General features: G+C 37.8%; 1 protein-coding gene across 1 annotated transcript; it reads left to right on the top strand.

The window, feature by feature from the left end:
• Positions 1-2,490: 2,490 nt before the first annotated feature.
• LOC145660625 (uncharacterized) lies at positions 2,491-22,607 on the top strand. Its single transcript, XM_081725907.1, has 3 exons — positions 2,491-2,647; positions 18,862-20,058; positions 22,172-22,607. The coding sequence occupies exons 1-3, from the start codon at positions 2,642-2,644 to the stop codon at positions 22,412-22,414; spliced, it is 1,446 nt and encodes a 481-aa protein (XP_081582033.1). The 5' UTR covers positions 2,491-2,641; the 3' UTR covers positions 22,415-22,607.
• Positions 22,608-22,850: the final 243 nt, after the last annotated feature.

Genomic DNA, 22,850 nt, shown 5'->3' with positions numbered 1-22,850 from the left:
GGACATCGGCAAATTTTCTTTGCCGACGAGAAAATCTTTACCATTGAAGAGAGCTTTAACCGCCAAAATTATAGGATATATGCAGCAAGCTCTCGAGAAGCTCGTGGGAGAGTTCCTAAGGTTCAGAGAGGTCATCACCCCTCAGTCATGGTTTGGTGGGGGTGAGCTATGAAGGCCACACCAGACTTCACTTTTGTGAGCAAGGTGTAAAAACAAGTGCCAGGGTATATTTGGAAACTGTTCTGGAGCCTATTGTGAAGGACTTGAGTGACACCATGTTTAACAATGATCACTGGACCTTCCAGCAGGATTCTGTGCCAGCTCATAAGGCAAGGATGACACAACAGTGGTTGGAGGCCAATGTATCAGATTTCATCTCCAGTGCTGAGTGGCCTTCTGGTAGCCCCGATTTAAACCCTCTGGACTACAAACTGTGGGCAGTGTTAAAAGACATGGTCTGCAAGAAAAGACCCTTCATTTAAAAGTTTGAAGCGTTCCTTGGTGGCAGCAGTGACGGATTTTCCGATTGATACTCTCCGTACTGCAATAGATGACTGGCCCAAGAGACTCAAAGCCTGTGTGCGTGCCAATGGTGGACATTTTGAAGTTTGATAGGTACCAATTGTAAAGAATATATGTGGTTATAACATATTAAAAGCAGATTGAAAAATCTCAAACCGTATTTCATATATTCACAAAAAAGTATGTGACAGAATTTATGGCTAGACTAGGTATACATCCCGTAAAATATGGGGTCGTCCCTTTCTCAGACTTCAGTCTCAGTGTCCCAAAAACTTTTGCCGGAACACAAAAAAGTCCCGTCTTGTTTATGGAATGCAAACTACAGGGTTAATAGTTGTTAATGAGGTCAGTCAACAAAAAAACTAACATAATAACTCAATGTTTCTCCTACAAAGTCATTTAATTTCTACAACTTTCAAGCAATAACTATTTTAGTCCGACAAATTTAGTGTTTAGTTGTAGTAGTAACATACATAACCCAAATATTCATTTTACGTTAAAAATCCTTAAATATGTATTTACATATGCAACATGCAAAATGTGTAATTATTTTAGGCCTACTGATAACAAATTCAATTACTGTGATGTAGGAAAACGGGCCCCATTCTGTTCGCTCTATTGTAAATGCAGACTATAATGATCATTATAATTGAACGAGAAATGACAGACATGTTATGTTTTCTAAATGCTATTTCTGTTGTATATACAATGCACTAACCTTTGGGATGAAGCCTGTAAGATATTGGAGGCTTTCTGGGCGTAGTAAGATCTAAAGTTATCGTTGTGATGTCCGTGAGAATACTGAGTGACATGCGTCTAATGTAGGCCCGAATTTTGTGTTTTGTTAATGTTGTAGATACCTACATATATATATATATATATATATATATATATATATATATTTTAAAAAGCGAAGTTGAGAGTGAGGCCCCGGCAGTGATTCCGGCCCTCGCTAGAAGGAGACTGGCTATTAATGTACACCGTATTAACGAATAAACTAGAAAACACATCTTGTGCCACAATTTATTGTTTGAATACAACGCTTTTCCTACTGTCTTCACACGTTGCATTAACAAATACCACTCGCCAATCCTACATTGATGGTGGTATGACTTATTTTAAAAGAATTTAAGTGGTCAATTCGTCACTAATAAATTATTAACGAAAAGAAAAGAAACATCACTTCTGAAAATTTTTATGTATGGTTCCTCACAAGAAAAAGAACAGAATTTGCTACAATGAGTTGGAAAGAAGAAGTGTTAACAAGATAACCAAAAGAACAGAATTTCCAATGTAATCTAGCAAAATACAAGGAATAATAAACTCATCATTTTGAATTCTTAATGAAAATGTTTTCCTTGTGAATAATTTCATGAAACAACGGTCAGAGATCTGATAACTGTAGGTTCCAATCTTTGTTAGACAATAATTCGTGATCTGGATTAACGTGAAAAGAAAAAATATATATATAACACTGACTGTAATTACTGATAGAATGTTCTGCCATTGAAGTGATCATACTGCCCATGTCATGCCACGCACACGTTCTTTGGATATTTCTTCAGTAAATAGGTAGAACCGAACGTCTGTCAATTACGTGAATGCTTAGCGAGCAAGGCCAGGCAGCCGCCGCGCCGTCATTGTTGTAGCAATTAGTCCAGTGGGAGAGAGATGAAAGTCCCCCCTTTCATATTTCCTCCACATACTGATGATACTGGATCGACGGTAGCTCGAGGCAATGATGCAACAGCTTCACAGAGCGAGAGAGGCCCTTCTCTTCTAGGACCATCAGCAAGCAACGTCTCTGCCCCATTTTCCCCGTATTTCCACTCCTCCGAAGCTTTTAGCATTTCTTTTTATTTTCTAAAGTCGTTCATATACACCATACATACTCACATACGAATCTTCTATCTCTGTCTTTGTTTGTCTTTCTCTCCGCCTCTTCAATATTAAATAACTGGATCAGGGAAAGTATATAAGACTCGACGGTTGTAAACAAACCTCAGAGTCTCAACAGGACCCTCAACATATCCGTTAACCACAGACACAACATATACGTTATAGTTGTTTAGGTATATACAAAACACCATCAACAAGAACATACGAGGGCGAAACAGTTATGAAGGTATAGTATGAACAAGTTTAATGCTAACTTTTACTTTAATCTAACACAATGCTTAGATTTTTTCACGTAAATGATTCAGTATTAGGCAAGTCATACTTCAATGAAATTCTTTTGATCGTGGAAAGCCCGGGTTCGATTCCCGGGTTCATGTGGTTCGGATCACACTTTAACTGTAAGTCCACGTCTTATATAGCCTCGCTGCTGAAAAGGACGCTAAACTCAAATCAAATCAAAATATCAATGAAACTCTTATGTGATGATTTGGCCTATCCGTTACTTCAGACCAATTTATATAACTTTATATTACAGCTTTTGTTTTGAGTGCTACTAAACAAAAAGAAAGTGGTGCTAGATGGTACTTTAAGTATGATTGTTCTGATACAAGAATTTGTTACAACTGAAGTGAAGCGAAATTTTCTCTAGATTTGGGAAATACTGTTGTAGATATTGTGTTTGTATTGCGAAATGGGACATTGAAAAAAAAAATTAAATCAAACGTACTAAAAATTTCTATTAAGTTCTTTATATTTGTATCTGAATTTCTGCATGTGTTTCAGGTAAAAGTTTAGAAAATGTTTTATATAATTTAATGTCCTCATTAACTTAGACTAATACTTCAATATGAAGTTTTACCGGTATCTTTACTGTCAGTGCTAGAAATATTGACAGCGCGTTTGATTTCTATTGGTGAACAAATGTGGTTTAGATTTTCGCTTACTATTAACGGTGAAAGACGGACACAGTAAATGATTGGACCACTTACATATATCCGAAATTAGTGAAGAGAAAAAAAGTTCACAAGGAAATATTTCTATAAACTAACAGTGATTATTCCTCAGTGTGCAGTTCTGCTTCTCTTATACGAATAAAAATAATATATTTTGATATGTGAAATAAAAAGATTCTTAATACTATATAGTGAGTAAATTCAGCCTGGCACTGTAAAGTTTGTCCAATGTGACCGAAACCATTTTATCAGGAAGAAACGGTAATAGCTTCAACTTGCTAATACTAAATGCAAAAGCCATTGGGTTCACTACCATCCTTCAAGGACATGATCAATTATAGGCATTTTGCTTTAATGTCATTTACACCAGTAGTTCTCAACGTGGGCGTTAATACCCCCATGGGGCGCTGGAACAAAATGGGGCAATTGGGGGCTGTCAAACTATTTAGGGAGAGTTTGCGATTCATTACCTGTTTGACTTCTTTCTTCTTACCCATATGAGAGTCATTATACTCGTACATATTGCAAATTATCAAAAGTTTAGACCTTTCTACGATTATTATTATTATTATTATTATTATTATTATTATTATTATTATTATTATTATTATTATTATTATTATTATTATTATTACGTATTTAATGACTTTCAGGTAGAGTAAAAAGCCAGTTAAGTTACCAATTTGCAACAATTTTTCAATATTTCTTTTGATCAGACACTTAATACAACCTAAATTTTTGCTTAATTTATATCCTGAGATTTTCCTATCAATTTTGTGGCGATGAAAGGTATCCAACCAACATACAAATTTGATTATTATATCTTTAAAAAAGTCAGTCAAATATAAGCTCGTTAGTCCTTTTCTTTTGGAAAGTGAGGAAGACAAGCGTGTGTTTAAAAAAAATGATTTTAAGAATTGAAACATTTTTCCTACTTCTTAGAATGCTTTGTCCCAGTTTTACGTTTAGCTTTGTGCAGGAGACGATTGAGTTGAGATGACGGGTGCTCGGAACAATCCCAAGGGGTTTTAGGCTCGAAAAGGTTGAGAACTACTGATCTACATCATGACTGTTATCAGTGTTTAAATTTCGGTCATTTTAACTTAAGCAGTTTTTGAGTAATCACTACTAAAATATGGGACAATTTAGCAGTCATTATTCCCAAATATATGACTGACCAAAACCATCTCAGAAGAAAATCTACATCGCTACCACCACCACTGCGAAAACCTTGTTCAATGCAGTTCAAATTGTCCTTAAAAAAGTAGCTTCAAAGAAAAAGTAGGTGTTCGTATAAGAACTGCAATCAGTTAGCTCAGTTACAAATTGATATCAAAATTGCGACAATCTTAACTAGTATTATAAAAGCACTTAAGTTATACGAGTTAGAAATAGTTAATACTAGTGGTCTACTACTGCCACGCTTAATTGCATGCATGGAGAACATGCTTACGACCGTTAGGTCTATTTGATGGACGGGTTGTGCCGCCCGTAGTTCTTCGATACTGGGTTGTATCCTCGTGCACGTAGTGCACTGTCAGAATTTGTCCCCTAATTCTGACTCGCCTAAGCGATGTAGCCCCCATTCTCTGAAGGAGTGGGATACGCCCACTGCGCGGCCACACTGAGAAAAAAATGTAGGCGGCATACTTAAAAAGATAGGTTACATGCGTGATTCCTGTAGTTATTGGACTTAACGTACAGCAGACGTATAACTGAAAACGCATGTTTTACAATACTTTCTGTATAAGTGTTCCATATATACGTACTTTCCGTATAAAACAATGTAGGCGGTCAGGATCTCACATACAAATGGGTGTATATAACATATAGCTGACTTAGGTAACATAAGTATATGCATGTGATATACGGAAAACTGTTAGATGTGAGACATTCTGCAACGGCATGATGTAACATCTATAGGCAGTGCCTATGTAGCATACGGATAACGTATGCTCCGTACTGATTTCTATAGTAACCAAGAACAATACACCGCTGTCCGGAGAACGGATTTTTCTCTGTGCAGACCGAAGTCCTGAGTGCCTACCAGTTAACCTACTGGTTGAGGCGGACTGCTAGCGAGCCAGTCCTACCATGCTCTGCAGGCATGGTGCCCGAGCGTTATAAGGCAAGCTCACCCCCCGCCTGTGTTCACCGTTATCCAGATTGCTGTAATTGGCTCCCACAAGCTACCGAATCCCAGGGTATGACCACAGCCCGGCAGAGTCCAACCCAAATCCGGGGCCCCAGGAGATGCCCGAGGGTGCTTGTTGAATCCCGGCCCTGCCTACCTCTATCGACGAGCTAGAAATATACTTACATCTGGAAAACAGGTGTCAGACTGTTCAAAAGCTGTGTTACCTGATATTGTGCAGAATAACTATGATTCATAACACAGCCACACACAAAATGTAAAAGTTCTGTACACCGGGCCCCAGGGTATGAATTCGATGTATTTTCTTACACAGAATCCAAATTTCGAAACCGCAGGACGATTGACCATATCAATTTTGATTTATGGGTGAAAAATATATGCTGTCTTACGCACCAAAATTCGCTGAAATTTTTCACTCCCAAAAAAATTGACACAATCGGTTGTCTTGGGGTTACAAAATTTGGACTCTGTACCAAAATTCATCGGAACCCATACCATAGAGTCCACTGCACAGAACTTTTTTTTGTATGGCTGTCTTACGTGTGTTCTCCCTTTGCAAAATCCCTAAAGTTTTTGCCCATAAAAAATGACACGGTCGATTGTCCTGAGGTTTCGAAATTTGAATTCTGCGTAACAAAATACATCGAATCCCTTAGGTCTGATGCACAGAACTTTTATTTGTGTGTGTGGCTGTTTTCTAGGTATTCAATTTCTTACCGCTCCCCTCATTAATTCTTCTACTAGATTTTATCATAATTCTGTTGTTCATTTTTTATGTGATGGGAATTAGTAGGGTCTAAAAGGTAGTCGTGATTTCTAGTTTAATAATCTGCCTTTTCATTCACCGAAAAATAGAAACAGAAATATTATGTTAATTAAAAAAATATCTTTACAAATTCAGTAATTCTTTGAAATGAAGTCTTCCAAACTAGTAAAATACATCCATTTAAAGCTTCATTTTAAATAGGCCTATATCAAAGAATTGCTAATAGTCACAGAATGTAAAATATGTGACTTAATCTCACATGTTTATATGTTCAGTCTCAAGGAGACGGGTGATTAATGAAAGTGGGTGATTAAAGTTTTGCTGAAATAAGAATGTGAGACGAAACGGGAAAATCCACTAAAAATCGCATGGTTTGGATCGAACCAAGGTTCCTCTTACCGAAACTATATGCCGTATCACTAAGCCACTATGACCCTTCATTCAAAATGAAATTCTTTTTAATGCATTCTAGGTTAGCTTGTCTTTTACAGAATACTGAATTTTCATAAATTTTATGTATTCTATGCCCCAATTATACTAACTTATTTAGCTGTTCCATCGCTCGCGTCTTAGTCCTGCAGTACACTGAGGTAAATCCTAGGAAATATCTTACGATTTTTTCTAGAGTCAAAATCTCAAAGTGTATGAGATCAGATCGATGTCGTTTACTATGGTCTGAACGATCCTACGAGATTTCCCTTGTTTAGGGCACGCTGTGTTTCGGAAAGAAAATTCATAAAATCTCGATTTAAGCGACATCAGGTGAGACAAAGTGAAAACAAATTCGTTTTCTTCCCGCCAGCAAAGATGCTATTTGCGCACTCAATAGTGCATACGAGAAGCATACATTTTTATATAATACAAGGTAAACGTTCTATCACAACAGACTTTAAAGGCAGAAGGCACTGCAAAACATTGCTGGCGAGTATGTCGTTGTGAGACCTGGCACCTCTTCGGAGGATGTGAAACAGAAAAAGATCTTCACGTGTACGGCACAAAAGGATAAAATTTCCTACGAGATATGTCGTAACACTTGTCCGATGATAAATCCTAAGATATTACCTAGGATTTATCTTATAGTGTATATCAGGCCTTAGAGTCCATTATGCGTTTCTTGGTTTCATAAATTCTGCAAGTCCATTTGGGATAAGATGTAGATGGTAATCTGCGTGTAGATGTATCAGGCCCTTCAAAAATGTGGCCTAAAATCATCTAAATCAATATTAGCCGTTTCTTCCTTATGGAATTTATTTAAACGGTTACAGCTACTGTATATTAAGCAAGCATTCCAAGGAAATACACACAGGATTCAATTACATAATTCAATTTCTTGTCCCAAATTCCTCTTCTCCTTTTTATATTTTAATTTTTATACAAAATGTACTGACAGACAATCCAGTTACCTTCTACACTAGGCCCACATCCAGTAAAGTATACTTGATGTACACATAATAGTTTTCTCATATTCTTGTTGAGAGATTCGCGTTGTATCATTATACGTACCTTCTGCGCTATAGGTAATATACGTATGTCATGTGGTTGGGAGGGGACCTCACGATAAGTTGTAGGTTTACCTTTCATATGGCCTTGGTGCTGAAAGGACTGTTAAACTACGAACCAATCAAATAATTACAGTCTAGCTCGTAATTGAAGGGCATAGAGCTATTGTATAGGGCATAATTACAGCAAATAAAGAATACAAGAGCGTTCAAGTTATATCAAGTTATAACTGGTATTTCTTTTTTTCTGTTACATAGAGAAGACAACATGCGAATCAATTACTTTTCTTCTTTCAAGGCACTAACCATGTACACGCGCACACTTGTCCCATTGGTGTCGAAGTGCCCATATCCTTGCGGCATAGGATTCTTTGCAGCATCTTTCAGCCATTTCAGCACACACATTTTGACTTCGTCGTCGGTGTGGAATTCTCCTAAGTGCTCCTTCAGGAGACCTAAAAGATGGAAGTCGCAAGGCAATGGATCAGGGCTATACGAAGGATGGTCTAGGATCGCCCAACTAAGTTTGGTGGTAGCTGTGACCGTTGTAGTGGTCGTATATGCACGCGTGTTGTCATACAGGATGATGACGTCATCATTCACCATCTGTAGCCGTTTTCTTCTCAAAGTCTCTTTGACTTCAGTCTGGAAGAAGTTGCTATAGTACGCCGCATTCATTCTGGCTCCGCGTGCCAGGAAATCAGTGCATATCATCCCGTCTTTGTCCTAGAATGTTATGAGTACTACTTTGCCAGCGGACGCTTGTTCCTCGAATTTTTCGACTAGGGCAAGTCTGGATGCCTCCAATCTATGCTGGAGAGCTTTGACTCTGCCGAGTAATGATACACCCAGTTCTTATCACAAGTGACTATCTTTGCAAGGAAGCTCCCGCCTTCTCTCTAAAATCGCTGCAAATGCTGAGACGAGACGATTTCCCTACTCTGGTTCTGGTCTAACGTTAGCATATTTGGTACCCATCTGGCTGTGATTTTCCGGAAGCGCAGATGTTTGTGGATAATCGTTTCCACACTTCCCACGCTGATGTTTGTTTTCACATTCAAATCTCTCACACTGACGCGTCGATTACCCAGTATGAGAAGCTCCACCCGACGAATTTTGTTTTCGTTGACAGCAGTAGCTCGGGTTGGAGTATGGGCCACGTTGAAAAAAGGATTCTCTTCCTGCTTTGAATTTTGAACATCGCTCGTATACATGCGACTGAGAGAGAGTTTCTTCGTCATATTGCGCACTTAATCTTCTGAAGATTTCAACTAGCTTCACGCCTTCCTTCAGGAGGAACTTGATGCATCATTGATCCACGGGGCCATCAACTTCACATTGTCCATCGCCGCTCCCTGAGACTCTATTTTCGCAATATCTTTTTGTCATAGGACTACCTTATTACAGGATGGGGCACGGTCGCCAAGTTGTACACAGCAACACCTGGAAAATAGGAATTCTAATTATAAATTGAACGTCCTTCGTAAAATACAATTGAGAAAAACCTTCCGTCTCTCTTAAAACGGCAAACCAAGTAACTTAAATTTGAATTTAGTTTTCCCAAGTCTTAAGCCTATACAATTTATTTTATTATTTTAGTTTTATATGTAATATTTTGCCTTCCAAAGTAATAAACATTTTGAGAAATGTAAATTAATCAGAAATGAAATGAAATGAAATGAAATCTTTCAGTTTAACGTCCCTCGATTGTACCCTTTAGGCTAAGGGAGACAATGATTAAGGCAAGTGAATGATGATGGAAGAATGAAGGAAAGAGAAAGTGGAAGGAAACAGAATGCCGCAAGAAAAACCTATGCAGACGATGTCAACACAAATTTACTTGGCTGGGGATTGAACCAGAGACCCCATGTACCAGAGCTAAGCACTCTACCACTAAGCCATAACCGGGCACTCCATAAATTAATCATGTCAAAATAAAAGTAGAATTAAAATGTCATAAAATACACTGGAATAGTTATTGCATAGCAACTAACATTTTTTTTTTTTTTTTTTTTTTTTGCAGTTCTTCCACTAGGATCACTCTCCACTCTTTAGAAAAAAATCAATATTTAATATCCGAAACACTATTCTCCATTTCAAATACGAGTATATATCCAGGAATTCCTTAATAATATACGTTTAATATATGTATATTCTGACAAGAGTGGGTGAACGAGAAGGCCAACAAGAAATCAACTTAATAAATAGGACATTTCCGCATTATGTTAGGTTGAAACGAAAAGGGGGTAAAAAGGAACAGAAAAGAGACACGGAAGAGTTTGGCAGTTGAAACCAGTTGAAAGAGTTCTCATGACTAAATGGTGTGCGCTTTTGCATCTGAAGTGGAAGATCCCGGTTCGCTTTCCAGTGGCAATGAAGATACGGGTCACCGAGTCATATAGGTTGTTTGGGTTACGGTTTTTGTACTAGTCATCCGGATTCGGGTCTAGCTTCTCATACTTGGATAGATTCAGTGATCTGCAATCAGCAAAAATCATACCATCTCTACAGTTTATCGCAGAATTATTATAGTGCATTAATGATCTCTAACGCGATCTCGAATACTCATGTATTCGTTTCCCGATGTAATATTATTTCCTAATCAAAGTATCATGTCTTGAATATTTCAAATATAATACCATGTTTGTTTGATTTTTCACTCCCAAAAATAATACTAGCTTGTTACACAGACTGTATAAAAATTAACAAAACATTGATTGCGCTAAGCAGTATTTCTCACGTTCTACGTGACAAGTTTGTTTTCCTCGATAGTCTCAGAGAGCTGTTTGCTTAGACTTTAACATCCCTCATAAGAAAAGCATCTATCATTTATTTTCTGTGATTCCCATGTTCTTATTTTCTAATAGCTCTAGCAGTTATCTGTCAGTGTAGCGCTTTGACACACATACACACACATAAGAAAGAAAATGATATGTAGATTTACGGAGAGAAGCGAGAGAGGGAGAGAATCATACTCTTTAGAATTACGTTACCAGACGATGCTTTGTGGTTGTATGACAAAAGTTCGTGGCCTCAAGGTCACACCGTGTCTGACCAGTTCACTAGTCTCTCCAGGTCAATTGAATGTTTCCGGGTTTTCTGCGTTAGTTCAAGAAGTCTGAGTTACGAAGGTCATTACCCGTTCCATCACTGCCAATGAGACTACAGATACTTATCAAATTAATGGTAACACCTGGACTTGGAAACAGGTCAAATGACTAGATTGACAACGGTCAGGTGAAGGCCACGTCGTCATGATGATGTCGGTGGTGTATTAACGCAAATTAATACGTGGGAAACAAAAGAACAGCAGTGCGCACTGAACTAAGCAAACCGTGATCGAGTACATTTTGGCGACCTCTCTGATTTCCAAAGGAGCAAATTGTTGGTGCTTGGTTATTGGTGCGAGCGTGATGAAAGTGGCCATTGTATTAAGTATATCGCAAGAAACAGTGTACAAGGTGATGACGATCCACTAAACTGACAGTAAAATTAAATCGACGAAGAGGAACAATGGTCAGAAAATGACTCAGTGACAGATTCCGCCAATCATTAAACGGACTGTCACTCAGAACTGTCGTGGTAGTACGGTGTGTGTGACGAATTAACGCAAGCAGCATCTCTCACCTCAAAAATCACAGTACGTACTAGTACATGACGTGTAATACGGAGTAAAGTTGCACCGGAAAAACCACTGGAAACTTACTATAATGCTTTAACACGATCCCAAAGGTCCCGCGAACAGGCATCATGGACCGTTCCTGACTTCACAAGTGTGATATGATCGCATGAGCTATCAATCACCTTATTTTAGACTACGGGCCGTGTTTATGTGTTTCGGACGCCCAAAGGAGCGCTCAACCGTATAATCTCGCGAGGCTCTCTGGGAGTTCACATGTTAATAATAGATCGTATCCTTCGTAAGCACAACGTTGTATTTAGGTATAAGGTCGCAAAACTCAGAATAAAAAAATCTCAAACTTAGCTATTCGTTGTAAAGTGAGTCAATAGCTCGTACCTCAATACTTCCCTCCTAAACCCGCATGCAGCCTTGATTAAATCGTGTTGTTCTTGTGTTACTTTTATTTACTTTAAATATATTTTTAACTATCTTTAATTTTAGTTAAATTACTATAAAGATTCCCTAAAATTTCCATGACGTATTGTGGTTATAACCCACTCATCCCTTTAGGCACCTTTACTACAAACTACAAACTTAAATATTCGATTAAACGTTCAAGTATTCCCTACCTATGTGCACTGCTTTTATAGTATTCTTGGCATGGACGCCTTGTTTGCGCCCAATAGAATACAATACTCCACATGAAATGCTTTAGTTCTCGGTGTGAAGTCATGCGCTTTGGATCTCATGTCAAGCTGCAGGGCCACGCCTCATACACCCGCGGCACTGAACGGGAGACTTAAATTTGAAATCAACTAACAACCCAGAAAGCATATTATAAGTCGATCCCTAAAATAAAGTTTGTTCTTGCTATTTGCTTGTTCACCCAGTCGAAAGTAGTTGGTGCTGTAGGGGTTCAATTCAGATTCTGGATTTTCAAATAGGAAAAAAATATGAAATTTTCTCAGAATTTCATTTTAGTTTGTTGTTTTTAATGTGCTACACTTACTATCAGTGTGGTCTAAGACAGCATTTTTAGTGTTTTAACAAAGACTTTACGGTTTTTTTTAGATATGCTAAATTAGGTATCTTGCAACAACAATAAAAAAAGACAAACGGAGAGAAGAATACCTTGTAATCTGGAAGGACCTTACGCTAATCTGATAACTAATAATGAATTAATGTATAAAATGTAAAAGTAACTCAACTAGCCATACCACTGTGTAGTGGTTAAATCTAATGTCACTAGTGGTAGGATTAAGTTGTTTCATAGATAGGTATATCTCCGCATAGGAACTGCGAATATTATTATACATTTCAATGTTATGTCACACACATTTACACGCGTTCCTCTTATTGAATTATAACTGGACATGGTCACTAGACCATAATAATATAAATCAGGTGTCACTTGAGTTCGTTGACAAGTTAATCCTAATTTCTATCATGTATATCACGGGGCATTGCTCAATCGAATGACCTAATATTACACTCAGACAGTGCATATTGTGTCACGTCTCGCCCAAGTACTTCTGTTAACAGAAATTTCCAGATCAAGCTGATGACCGTAGAATCTGCCATGCAGCGAACGTAGAGAGTCAGCTGAAGGACAGTACGTACCTACACCTGTAGAGAATAGACTGTTCATCTGCAGTCTGCGGATGCCACACAACGTATAACCTAGGCAGGGCGCTAGGTATACGAAAAAAATGTTAGTTAGAGCTGGAATCGAACCAAGAACTCCAAACGCGAGAGTGTAATTACACTCCCTTCCAATTGCACACTCTTCTCTCATTTCCTCTTTTATTTTCTAGCATTTACTTTTGGCTTCATGAATAAGTTTCTTATGAGTGTTCGATCTCACCATTCAAATTCAACCATCTTTAGAACCCAATAACAATTCCCATTCACGTGGTCAAAGACCTTTTTTCTAGATCAATGAATACATCGTGCCTCTTCCTCTTTTTATTTAAACCTTTCACCGATTATCCTTAAAATACCAATTGCATCTCTTGTACCCTTACCACTCCTAAACCCTAACTATTCCTCCCCAATTTCTTCATTTGTTCTTCCATTCGAACTTCTGTTCAGTCTTCGTGGTATAATTTTTGCTCTTTTTTTTAAACTAATAGTTCTATAGCCTCTTATTTAGATTTCTTACCCAACATTATCATGATCGTTTTCAGAATATCATTTGGCCACTCTTCTGTTTTGTATGTTCCATTGCAGAGTCAGATAAAATCTTTCCTGCCCTTGTTTATCATATTCTTAATGAATTCAATTGGTATGTTATCTATCCCGGCTGCAATTCTATTTCTAATCTCGAATATACTATGTAGCTTTCCCAAACTTATCCCGAAGAATACTAAACCATTTGTAATCCTCACGTATTTCAATTTCTTATTCAACATCTTTGATATGCTGCCTATCCCTACTCTCATTCAAGTCTTTTCATGTCTCTAAGACTTCACTCCTCTCGCTGACTACTTTCCTATTCTCATTTTAAAATGCCATTGTAATACCCCCTTGTTTCTTCCATAGTTACATAGATTTCCCCTCTTTTTACATTTCCTCATATTTCCAACTCTTTTTAATTCTTCTACTTCCTTACATTTTCTTTTGTAAAACGTTTCACTTGTTCTGCCTGCTTTCCTTTGTAACTCGTTGTTTAACGTTCAACATCTTTCTACGCTCTTCTGTATCAACTTGCTTCCACGTTCATCTTTTCCTCATTTTCTGCAACATCTTTTCTGTAATCTATGGTTGCTTAGCCGTTTTGTGTTCTTGATAAGCCACTACTTCTGCAGCCTTCTGTACGTAAAGTATAATATGTTTCCATGACCTGTTACTACCTGAACCTATCATTTTCTCATTTGAGTACATTTTTTCGAAGTTTGCTATGAAAATAATTCTTACTTTCTCGATTTTCAACTTTCCGCAGTTAACTTCTTGTTCCCTACTTTTCTTCTGGTTATACAGGGTGAGCACAGAAACAGTCCCAGGTTTCAAATTAGTGTAAATTTAATATGCGAAGGAATATTTTGCTGAAATTTTGAACAGTGATACATAAACTCAAAAAGTTTTTGTAGCAATAATTGAAATCACAAACACTCGATGTGCGCACCACCTGTAACGCGGGAAATATCGAGGCGGTAATCTAGCTCCAACAACACGTTGTGAAGCATATCCGGTCTGATGGGGTTGACAGCATCACTGACGCGTTCTTGGAGATTGTTCAGAGTTGCGGGTAGTGGAGGTGCATACACTTTGTCCTTCACAAATCCCCACAGAGAGAAGTCACAAACAGTGAGGTTAGGTGATCTTGGAGGCCACTTGCAAAGAACTTGATCATTGACTCCAGAGCGCCCTATCCATCGGTTTGGGAGGTTCTCGTTTAGAATCCTGCGTACAGCACGATGCCAGTGTGGTGGCGCTCCATCTTGTTGTAGAACGAAGTCGTCTATCTCTGCATTACTAAGCTGCGGAATCAACCAGTTACGTAGCAATGCTATGTAACTTTTACCTGTAATTGTTTGTTCTTGAAAGAAGAACAGACTGTGCACCCGACGCTCTGATACTGCACAAAAAGCATTGATTTTCGGTGAATCACGTTCCACATTTACAGTTGCATGAGGATTCTGGGTTCCTCATATCCTTACATTGTGTCTATTCACCTTTCCACTTAAGTGAAATGTCGCCTCATCGCTGAAAATGATCGTCAGAAAGTTTTCGTCGCTCTCCATGAAATTTTGCATAGTCTCACAGAACTCACGGCGCTTTACCTTGTCTTGTGGCTATAACTTCTGAACCAACTGCAGTCGGTACGGTAACACCGTAAACGCTTGCGTAAGATCTTGCTTACTGTTGTTTGTGGCATCTGCAACTCTCTGCTAGCTTTACGTGTAGACTTCTGTGGGTTGTGTATGAAGGCTGCTCTACGCGATCCACAGTTTCCTAGGAGACTGGACGTCGCCCTGAATGTCCTTTTCTTTGATCACAAATGCAACCCGTCTCAATAAACGTTCTATGCCACTTCACAATGGATTTGTGTGTGGGTGGATCAGCATTAAATTGTCGTTTGAAATCACGCTGCAATCTCACAAAACTGCTTCTTTTTGCAAGTTATAAATCGCACCAGCTGCGTTGCTGTGGGGTGAACGCCATTTTCGATGTTACTGCCGTCTAGCTGCTCTGGTCAGAACTAGGATTCTGAAAAGATAGTTGGGAAAATACTTTGAGTTTACTGAGCCCTATACAAAATTTCATGTAAATATTCAATTAAATGTTAATTATATGGCTCTTTAAAATCAGGTACTGTTTCTGTGCTCACGCTGTATTTTTCAATTGAATACCCACTTCGGCCAACCCAAGGTTGTGATCAGAGAAAACGTGAGGCCCGGAAGCATCTTCACGTTCTTCAAAATATTCCGATACCTGTGGCTGTGCTGAGTCATAACAAAGCCTATTTGATATATTTGGCCGTCTATCGAGAATTTCTATGTATGTCTTCTTCTCTGGTGCTGATTGAACTAAATGTTTATAGTTACTCGTGAGTGCTGTCCCCAGAAATTAGCATATTTCTCTATTTTCTTTTCTTTCGCAATAAAATCATATTTGCTTACGATACTATCTTTCTGTCCTTCTCTCACAATTACGTTGAAAACCTCCCATTACAATTACGCATGCATCCTTCTTCTCAACATCTTTAATTTCTTCATTGTTTTCATAATTTTCCTCTACTTCTTCAGTTGTATGCGAGGTGGTCAGTTCGTATGTCTGTATCACCACTAAAATAATATTCTTTTTCTTGTAAGTCTCAACATCGTCGATTTCACTAGTCGATAGCTTATCACGGCGTAAATGTACCAGTAGTGGCGGGTAGGAAGTCTCTAGCCTAAATTGCTTAGGGTCGCAAAATATATTTCGAAACCGGCGACAATTGCAAAAATCTCGTATATAAAGATAAAAATTAGTAATTTGCGATCAGTGCAAGTGTACTATAACGGATAGAGTAGTCTTACTTGTACAAGGGAAAAAGCACTGGACAACCATCGTGTCAAGTCACAATAAAGGCCCACACCGAACACTTGTAACTATCTAATTGAGTGTGAGTATCTGTTTAAGAAAGCAAATTGGGGTGTTTACCTTACATATTACAAAGGTATATTCACTATAAATATGTTAACAACAGTTAAAGGTAAGTTTTCTTTTTGTACCATTCATTTTGATATATTCGTTTAACAGCGATTTGTGACAGCAAATAATGACTGACTAAATGCCACCTACTGGTTCCTTATCGGTAATCAATCATTGTAATTTTTTGCAAGATTTTTTTCTGCCATTGGTAGGTTACTTACAACAAACTGCAAAGTTTACATACAAGATGTATCTTTGTCACTGATGTGAAGTATCTAACAAGTTTCATTATATAAAGTATCAACTAAGCAGCAAGGGCGCCGATTTTTCCGTAAATTTGGGGAGGCCCATTCAGGTGCAGAAGGTAAGGATTTTAAGACAAATTGCATTCAAATTATGCCAAATATTGTATATTCATAAATACAATGTGTGAGCTCACATGAGCTTTGGGCGGGTCTCCCCGGCTCCCCAGGATCGGCGCTCTTGCTAAGAATACAAAGAATTAGTGCAAAATACAAAGTGGCCAAAGTGTTTTGGTTGCAGAGCGCTTACTTCTGGAACAAAGCGTTCGTAATTTCATTCCATGTCAGATGACATAATGTGTCATGCCTCTTCTCGGTTAATTACTTTTTTCTTCTACTATCTATATTCCTTCACTATTGAAAAGTTATCATTTGTGTTGTTTAGCCTTAAGAGCATAGCCAAGGTACATTACAGTTTATTAATTTTATTATTTTCATATACAGTATGCTTATACAAAATATATTTAAAATCAAATAAATTAATCATGTTGCAGTGAAAGAATTAAGAATATTCCTCCTTCAGCTTATATTCGCTATCATAGGCGAGCAATCGCTGACAGAAACTAATATGCATTTATCAAAATGTAATGAATTTATTTGCATACCTCACGATAATTTTTATTTATTTTGTTTACATCACTATTTATGAAATCGGAATAACAACTGAATTTTAAATACATTAAACTCTCGTTACTTCTGCCCTCAGTAGTCCGGTCTCTCAGTAATCCGGCACCAGAATAGGCCTCTGTCGCATGACGTCGCCTCTGTCAACGATTGTATTTGTTTATACTGTAAGTACATACATATTGTTCATTGTTGCTTGTAAAGCGGTTGCCTCATAAATCATGCCCCTGTCGAGCATCTCCATTGTGACAACTGAAAATTCTGAGACATGTTTCATAGTGAGCGATACTCAGGACTAGCTCAGGAGAGTAATGCTCCAGGAAGTAGGAACGAAAAACACAGTTCTGATTGGTTGGCGTTATCTATGTCTTGCCACGTTGCATTCAAATAGCAGAATTCAGACGATTGTTGTTGTCGGTCCTCGTGGCCGAGTGGGCTAGCTAGTAATGGAAATCTCTTTTGGCGTGAGTTCAAACCTGGCCCGAGGAAAGGTTTTTACCATTTTTTTTACATTTTTATAACACTTTTTAAATTAAAATAATACGAAAATAACACTCAAAAATGTGACTTGCTTTTGTGCAGATAAGTAGTAGTAGTAGTAGTAGGAACGAGTTAGAAGCCCCGCAGGGCTCGTTTTGTTGCCCTTGTACTCCATGATATAAGGCTCGTTTTGTTCCCCTTGTACTAAATGATATAGATTTTGTGACCAACTTAAAACAACTGACTAAGATAGCGCGTAAAACAGCAGGCTAGAGTAGCGCGCGAAAAAACGTACTTCCGGGAGTATTACTCTCCCGAGCGGGTCGTCGATACTCTACGTACAACTCAAAGACAGTTTTTCTATATTTCTATGATAATGTATGTAACTTTAGATTTAATAAAGTATAGTATTTTATGTGTTAAACTAAATTCAGACGCTCTCAATAATCCGGCGCCTCTCTTAGCAAGGAATGGCCGGATCTCATCAATTGTTTAGATAAAGAAAGATATCAACCAAACATATTTACGCACGGACTTTTCTTTCCTATGTCTAATAAAATACAGTTAACTAGAATCCTGTTTTATATTCTTAAACTCTTGTTAATTTTGGTTACAAGATTCCATTATCAGTAGAGTACCCAGCAACCTTCCTTGAGATAGCCTGAAAATGTTTAAGATAACAAACGTTACTTTTTGGTCATAGTTGAGGATAATTTTAGCAGTGAGCAGTGGTTGTCATTTCTTATCACATTCCTAAAACTACTAAAATACGTCGAGTAGCTTAGAAATTTTCAGAGATTGAATATATTTGGATGATATTTAGTTCTCTATGTAGATATTTACTATTATTATAGGCTTATATGCATAAAATTGTTTTCCAAACTTCTCTTTCTTCTATTTCAGTTGCTTTTGGTACTGTTTGCTGCTGTTGCAGTCATTGCGGAACCTCCAGTAGGGAACCAATACCTTCCACCTTCTTCATCATACGGTCCACCATCTGATCAATATAGTTCTCCCTCCGCTCTATCATCTCAGTACGGTGCCCCAACTGCTCTATCTTCACAATATGGGGCTCCTAATGGAAATGGAAATGGAAATGGTAATGGTTTTGGTGGTTTTGGTGCTGCCTCTGGTTCAAATGGGCAATACGCACCTCCAGCTGCCAAAGTATCTATCCGATTTGGACCACCAAGTACAAGACGTAATGGTAATGGTGTAGGACGCAATGGTCTTAATGGTTACTCAGGTGCAGGTTCAGCACCTTCTGCTCGATATGGCGCTCCAAATGGTAATGGATTTAACGGCAATGGTCTTTCATCACAATATGGTGCTCCATCAGCTCCGTCTGCCCGGTATGGTGCTCCAAATGGTAATGGTGCATCTTCGTTTGGAGCTCCTGCTACACAAAATGGAGCTCCATCAGCCCCATCTGCTCGTTACGGTGCTCCAAATGGAAATGGTATTTCATCTTTTAGCGCTCCTTCGTCTGAATATGGTGCTCCATCAGCTCCTTCTGCTCGTTATGGTGCCCCTAATGGTAATGGAGTTTCTTCTTTTGGTGCTGCATCTGCACCTTCAACTAGATATGGTGCTCCAAATGGTAATGGTGGTGCTCCATCCGCTCGTTACGGAGCACCTAGCGCTCCCTCTGCTCGTTATGGTGCCCCTAATGGTAATGGAATTTCTTCTTTTGGTGCTGCATCTGCACCTTCAGCTAGATATGGTGCTCCAAATGGTAATGGTGGTGCTCCATCCGCTCGTTACGGAGCACCTAGCGCTCCCTCTGCTCGTTATGGTGCCCCTAATGGTAACGGAATCTCTTCTTTTGGAGCTGCATCTGCGCCTTCAGCTAGATATGGTGCTCCTAACGGTAATGGAGGAGCCCCATCCTCTCGATACGGTGCTCCTAACGGTAATGGAGGAGCCCCATCCTCTAGATACGGTGCACCTAATGGAGGATCTAATGGAATTTCCACAAGGTATGGAGCTCCTACATCTCTTTCATCGAGTTACAGCAGCCCATCATCCAGTTATGGTGCTCCTTCAAATGGTTTTGGTAGTTATAGTAACGGATATTCTTCGGATGAAGATGCTCAATCAGTAAGTTATATTTAATTTCAGTTTTGAAGTGGATTTATTTTTATAATATGTACTCTTTAGCAGTAGCATTCTATTAGTAAAAATTAACTGCAGAAAAGTAGTATAGGTAACATTCTTTTAGCTCACACAGTAAAAAAGGTTTATAGGATATTCACCAAATACCATTCATGTATTTGATTTTGAGTTTAGCGTCCAGCTCAGCAATTAGACAATATGAAACGTGAACCTATAGTTTAACGTGGATCAGAACTACCTGATCTAGCGCCAGGAATAGAACCCGAGCCTCCCATACCAAAAACGCGTACGCTAACTGCTTAGCCACGAGAGAGCTTCACCATTCACCTATGTTCAACCTTTATTCAATATTGAGAACTATTAAAATATATCATTTTGCTGCAATTTGTGTCATTTGTGTTGTTCTTAATTGTCTTAACAGCGTATTTTATAGTGTACTTCACTCATTGTGTTAGCATTCTGAAATGCCCCTCCCTATAACAAACTATATTTTTTCTGCCATGGTTATGCACTATATGCCGCCGCATGGGATTCGAATTTAGAACTATGTGGGTCAAAAATAACCATTCTAATGACTTGAATAGGTATATCAAATATAACTACAAGAAATAAAAAAGAAAACTGTGTTCGACAAAATTGAAAGAAAAATACCATAAAAATTTCTAATAACCTTTTTCAAAAATTGAAATTCACAAATTACAAAGATTCAGAAAATAAAATACCTGTTCCTGGAGTTTGGTGATAGATATAACACATTAAAAGTTCCTAGCCACGAACTACTAAAACTACCAAAACAGTTCCCAAATGTTTGTAATGTTAACAGTTAGTTTAAAGTAGTACATTATAAACAAGATAACTCGTGTTATAGTCCGCGTCACCCGAATTTTCGTGTGGCATCAGCCAATAAGCTCGCAGTACCTTGTTACTAAACTTCAGGGAGGAATCTAATCATTCATAACTGATTTTGTTCGTATTTGTGGACATTTATGAATGGTTCGATTCCTTCCTGAAGTTTAGTAACAAGGCACTGCGAGCTTATTGGCTGATGCCACACGCCAATTCGGTTGACGCGAACTATAAAGTACTGAGTCTTTTGCATATAAGTAATGCGTTAAGGTCAATAAACTCAAAATATGAACATGATATTTCTATTTATACTATAATGTATATGTATGAGTAGATCTGTTTCTACCAAAATGTAGCAACACCCTAACTTTCCATAATCAATATAAAGATAAAAATACTGTTATAATAATTATGTAATGGGTAGTGGCAAAATGGTTTATGTTTATTTTTCTTTATAAACATTTCATTTTCGTATTTGTTTAAAGGAAAACTTTCTTATATTTCTTAGATCTTAATTTCAGAGGACAGAACTTAATTTGCCACAAGAACATCACTGTGGGGGTTTCAATAGGCTGAAAGTATGTTTAGAAAGGATATGAAACTTTCTTTGGCTTTAATTCTTTTAATACACGTTAATTTATTACATTCTGCCTCTAAATTACAAGTTACTTTCAATCTTACTTCTGCTAGTACTTGTATTAAATTACTTAAATTTACTTGATCCCATGTCAATAATTTATATTTATCAGTATCCCTAATTTATATCTAATAGAAAGTTATTATTTAATTCAGTATGAAGGAAACAAAACCCTTTAATCAAAGAACTTACCTACATTATGAGTTACACTTCGGGATTTGTGAGGCCCTGAAAAGCATTAGTAAGTGAACTACCTAGGGGATGAAGGCACTACGGCTTAGGAGTAAAGTGCTCACTTATAGTGTCTTGGTTGATGTGATTTTGTGGTAGACAACATCATGTCTGTGGATTTTAGCGAGATTCTCTTCTTTCGTCCCAAATTCTTATTCTAACAAATTATTCCATAATCACCCTTCTTCTTTAGCCTACAGGGCATAAAATTTAATAGGACGTAAAATTTAATTTCTTATTTGACTACCTTATTTTTCCTATTTGAATAAAATTGAATTTTAAATATTTCATATTTAAAGCATATTAAATTATAGATTAATCGTTGTACTAAATATAGTGAATCAAGATTATTAAAATACTTATTTCATGTTTAATTATTTGTAGGAACCAGCTCAGTATGAATTCACATACGATGTCAATGATGCTTACTCAGGAGCAGAGTTTGGGCACCGAGAAAACCGGGAAGAGGAGGCTGCCACTGGAGAATACCGAGTGTTGCTTCCTGATGGAAGAACCCAGATTGTCTCCTACGAAGCCGATGACTCTGGGTTCAGACCAGAAATTCGTTATGAGGACCCTGCCGGTGGTTACAGCAATGGTAATGGACTTGGTCAAGGTCCTTATTAACGTAAACCAAGAAGAACTTAAAGCTGTTGCGATTGCACGGATATTCTATGGATGATGTTACAAAAGTGTACATATATTCCTAACTTTTACATTATTATCCTCAGTTCAGTGAGTGATGACGTGTATCTGTTTCCTTGTTTTGTATACGAGTTGATATGAATGATGTTTTGTAAATAAACTTAAAATAGTAAAACACTCTTATTACTTGACATAATTATATAATACCTAGATCCTGAATGGCCGACCGATTAGCATGTGTGTTTTATGAGTGCGTGTGAATGTCCGGGATATTGAATATCAAATTACAATATAAATCCGTTTCCCATAGCTTTAGAGCTAAAAGACAATTCTAATGCATCAGCTGAATCACTTATTCGAAATCATGAATCACAGCAGAGTGTTTAGAATAAACTATTGTTTTCGATAAATATTGTAA

Source organism: Thermobia domestica, chromosome 9, assembly GCF_964235325.1.
Source record: "Thermobia domestica chromosome 9, izTheDome1.hap1.1, whole genome shotgun sequence".
In the NCBI taxonomy this organism is placed as follows: domain Eukaryota; kingdom Metazoa; phylum Arthropoda; class Insecta; order Zygentoma; family Lepismatidae; genus Thermobia; species Thermobia domestica.
The sequence above is the reverse complement of the archived record's forward strand: the minus strand, read 5'-3'. Positions and strand labels throughout refer to the sequence as shown.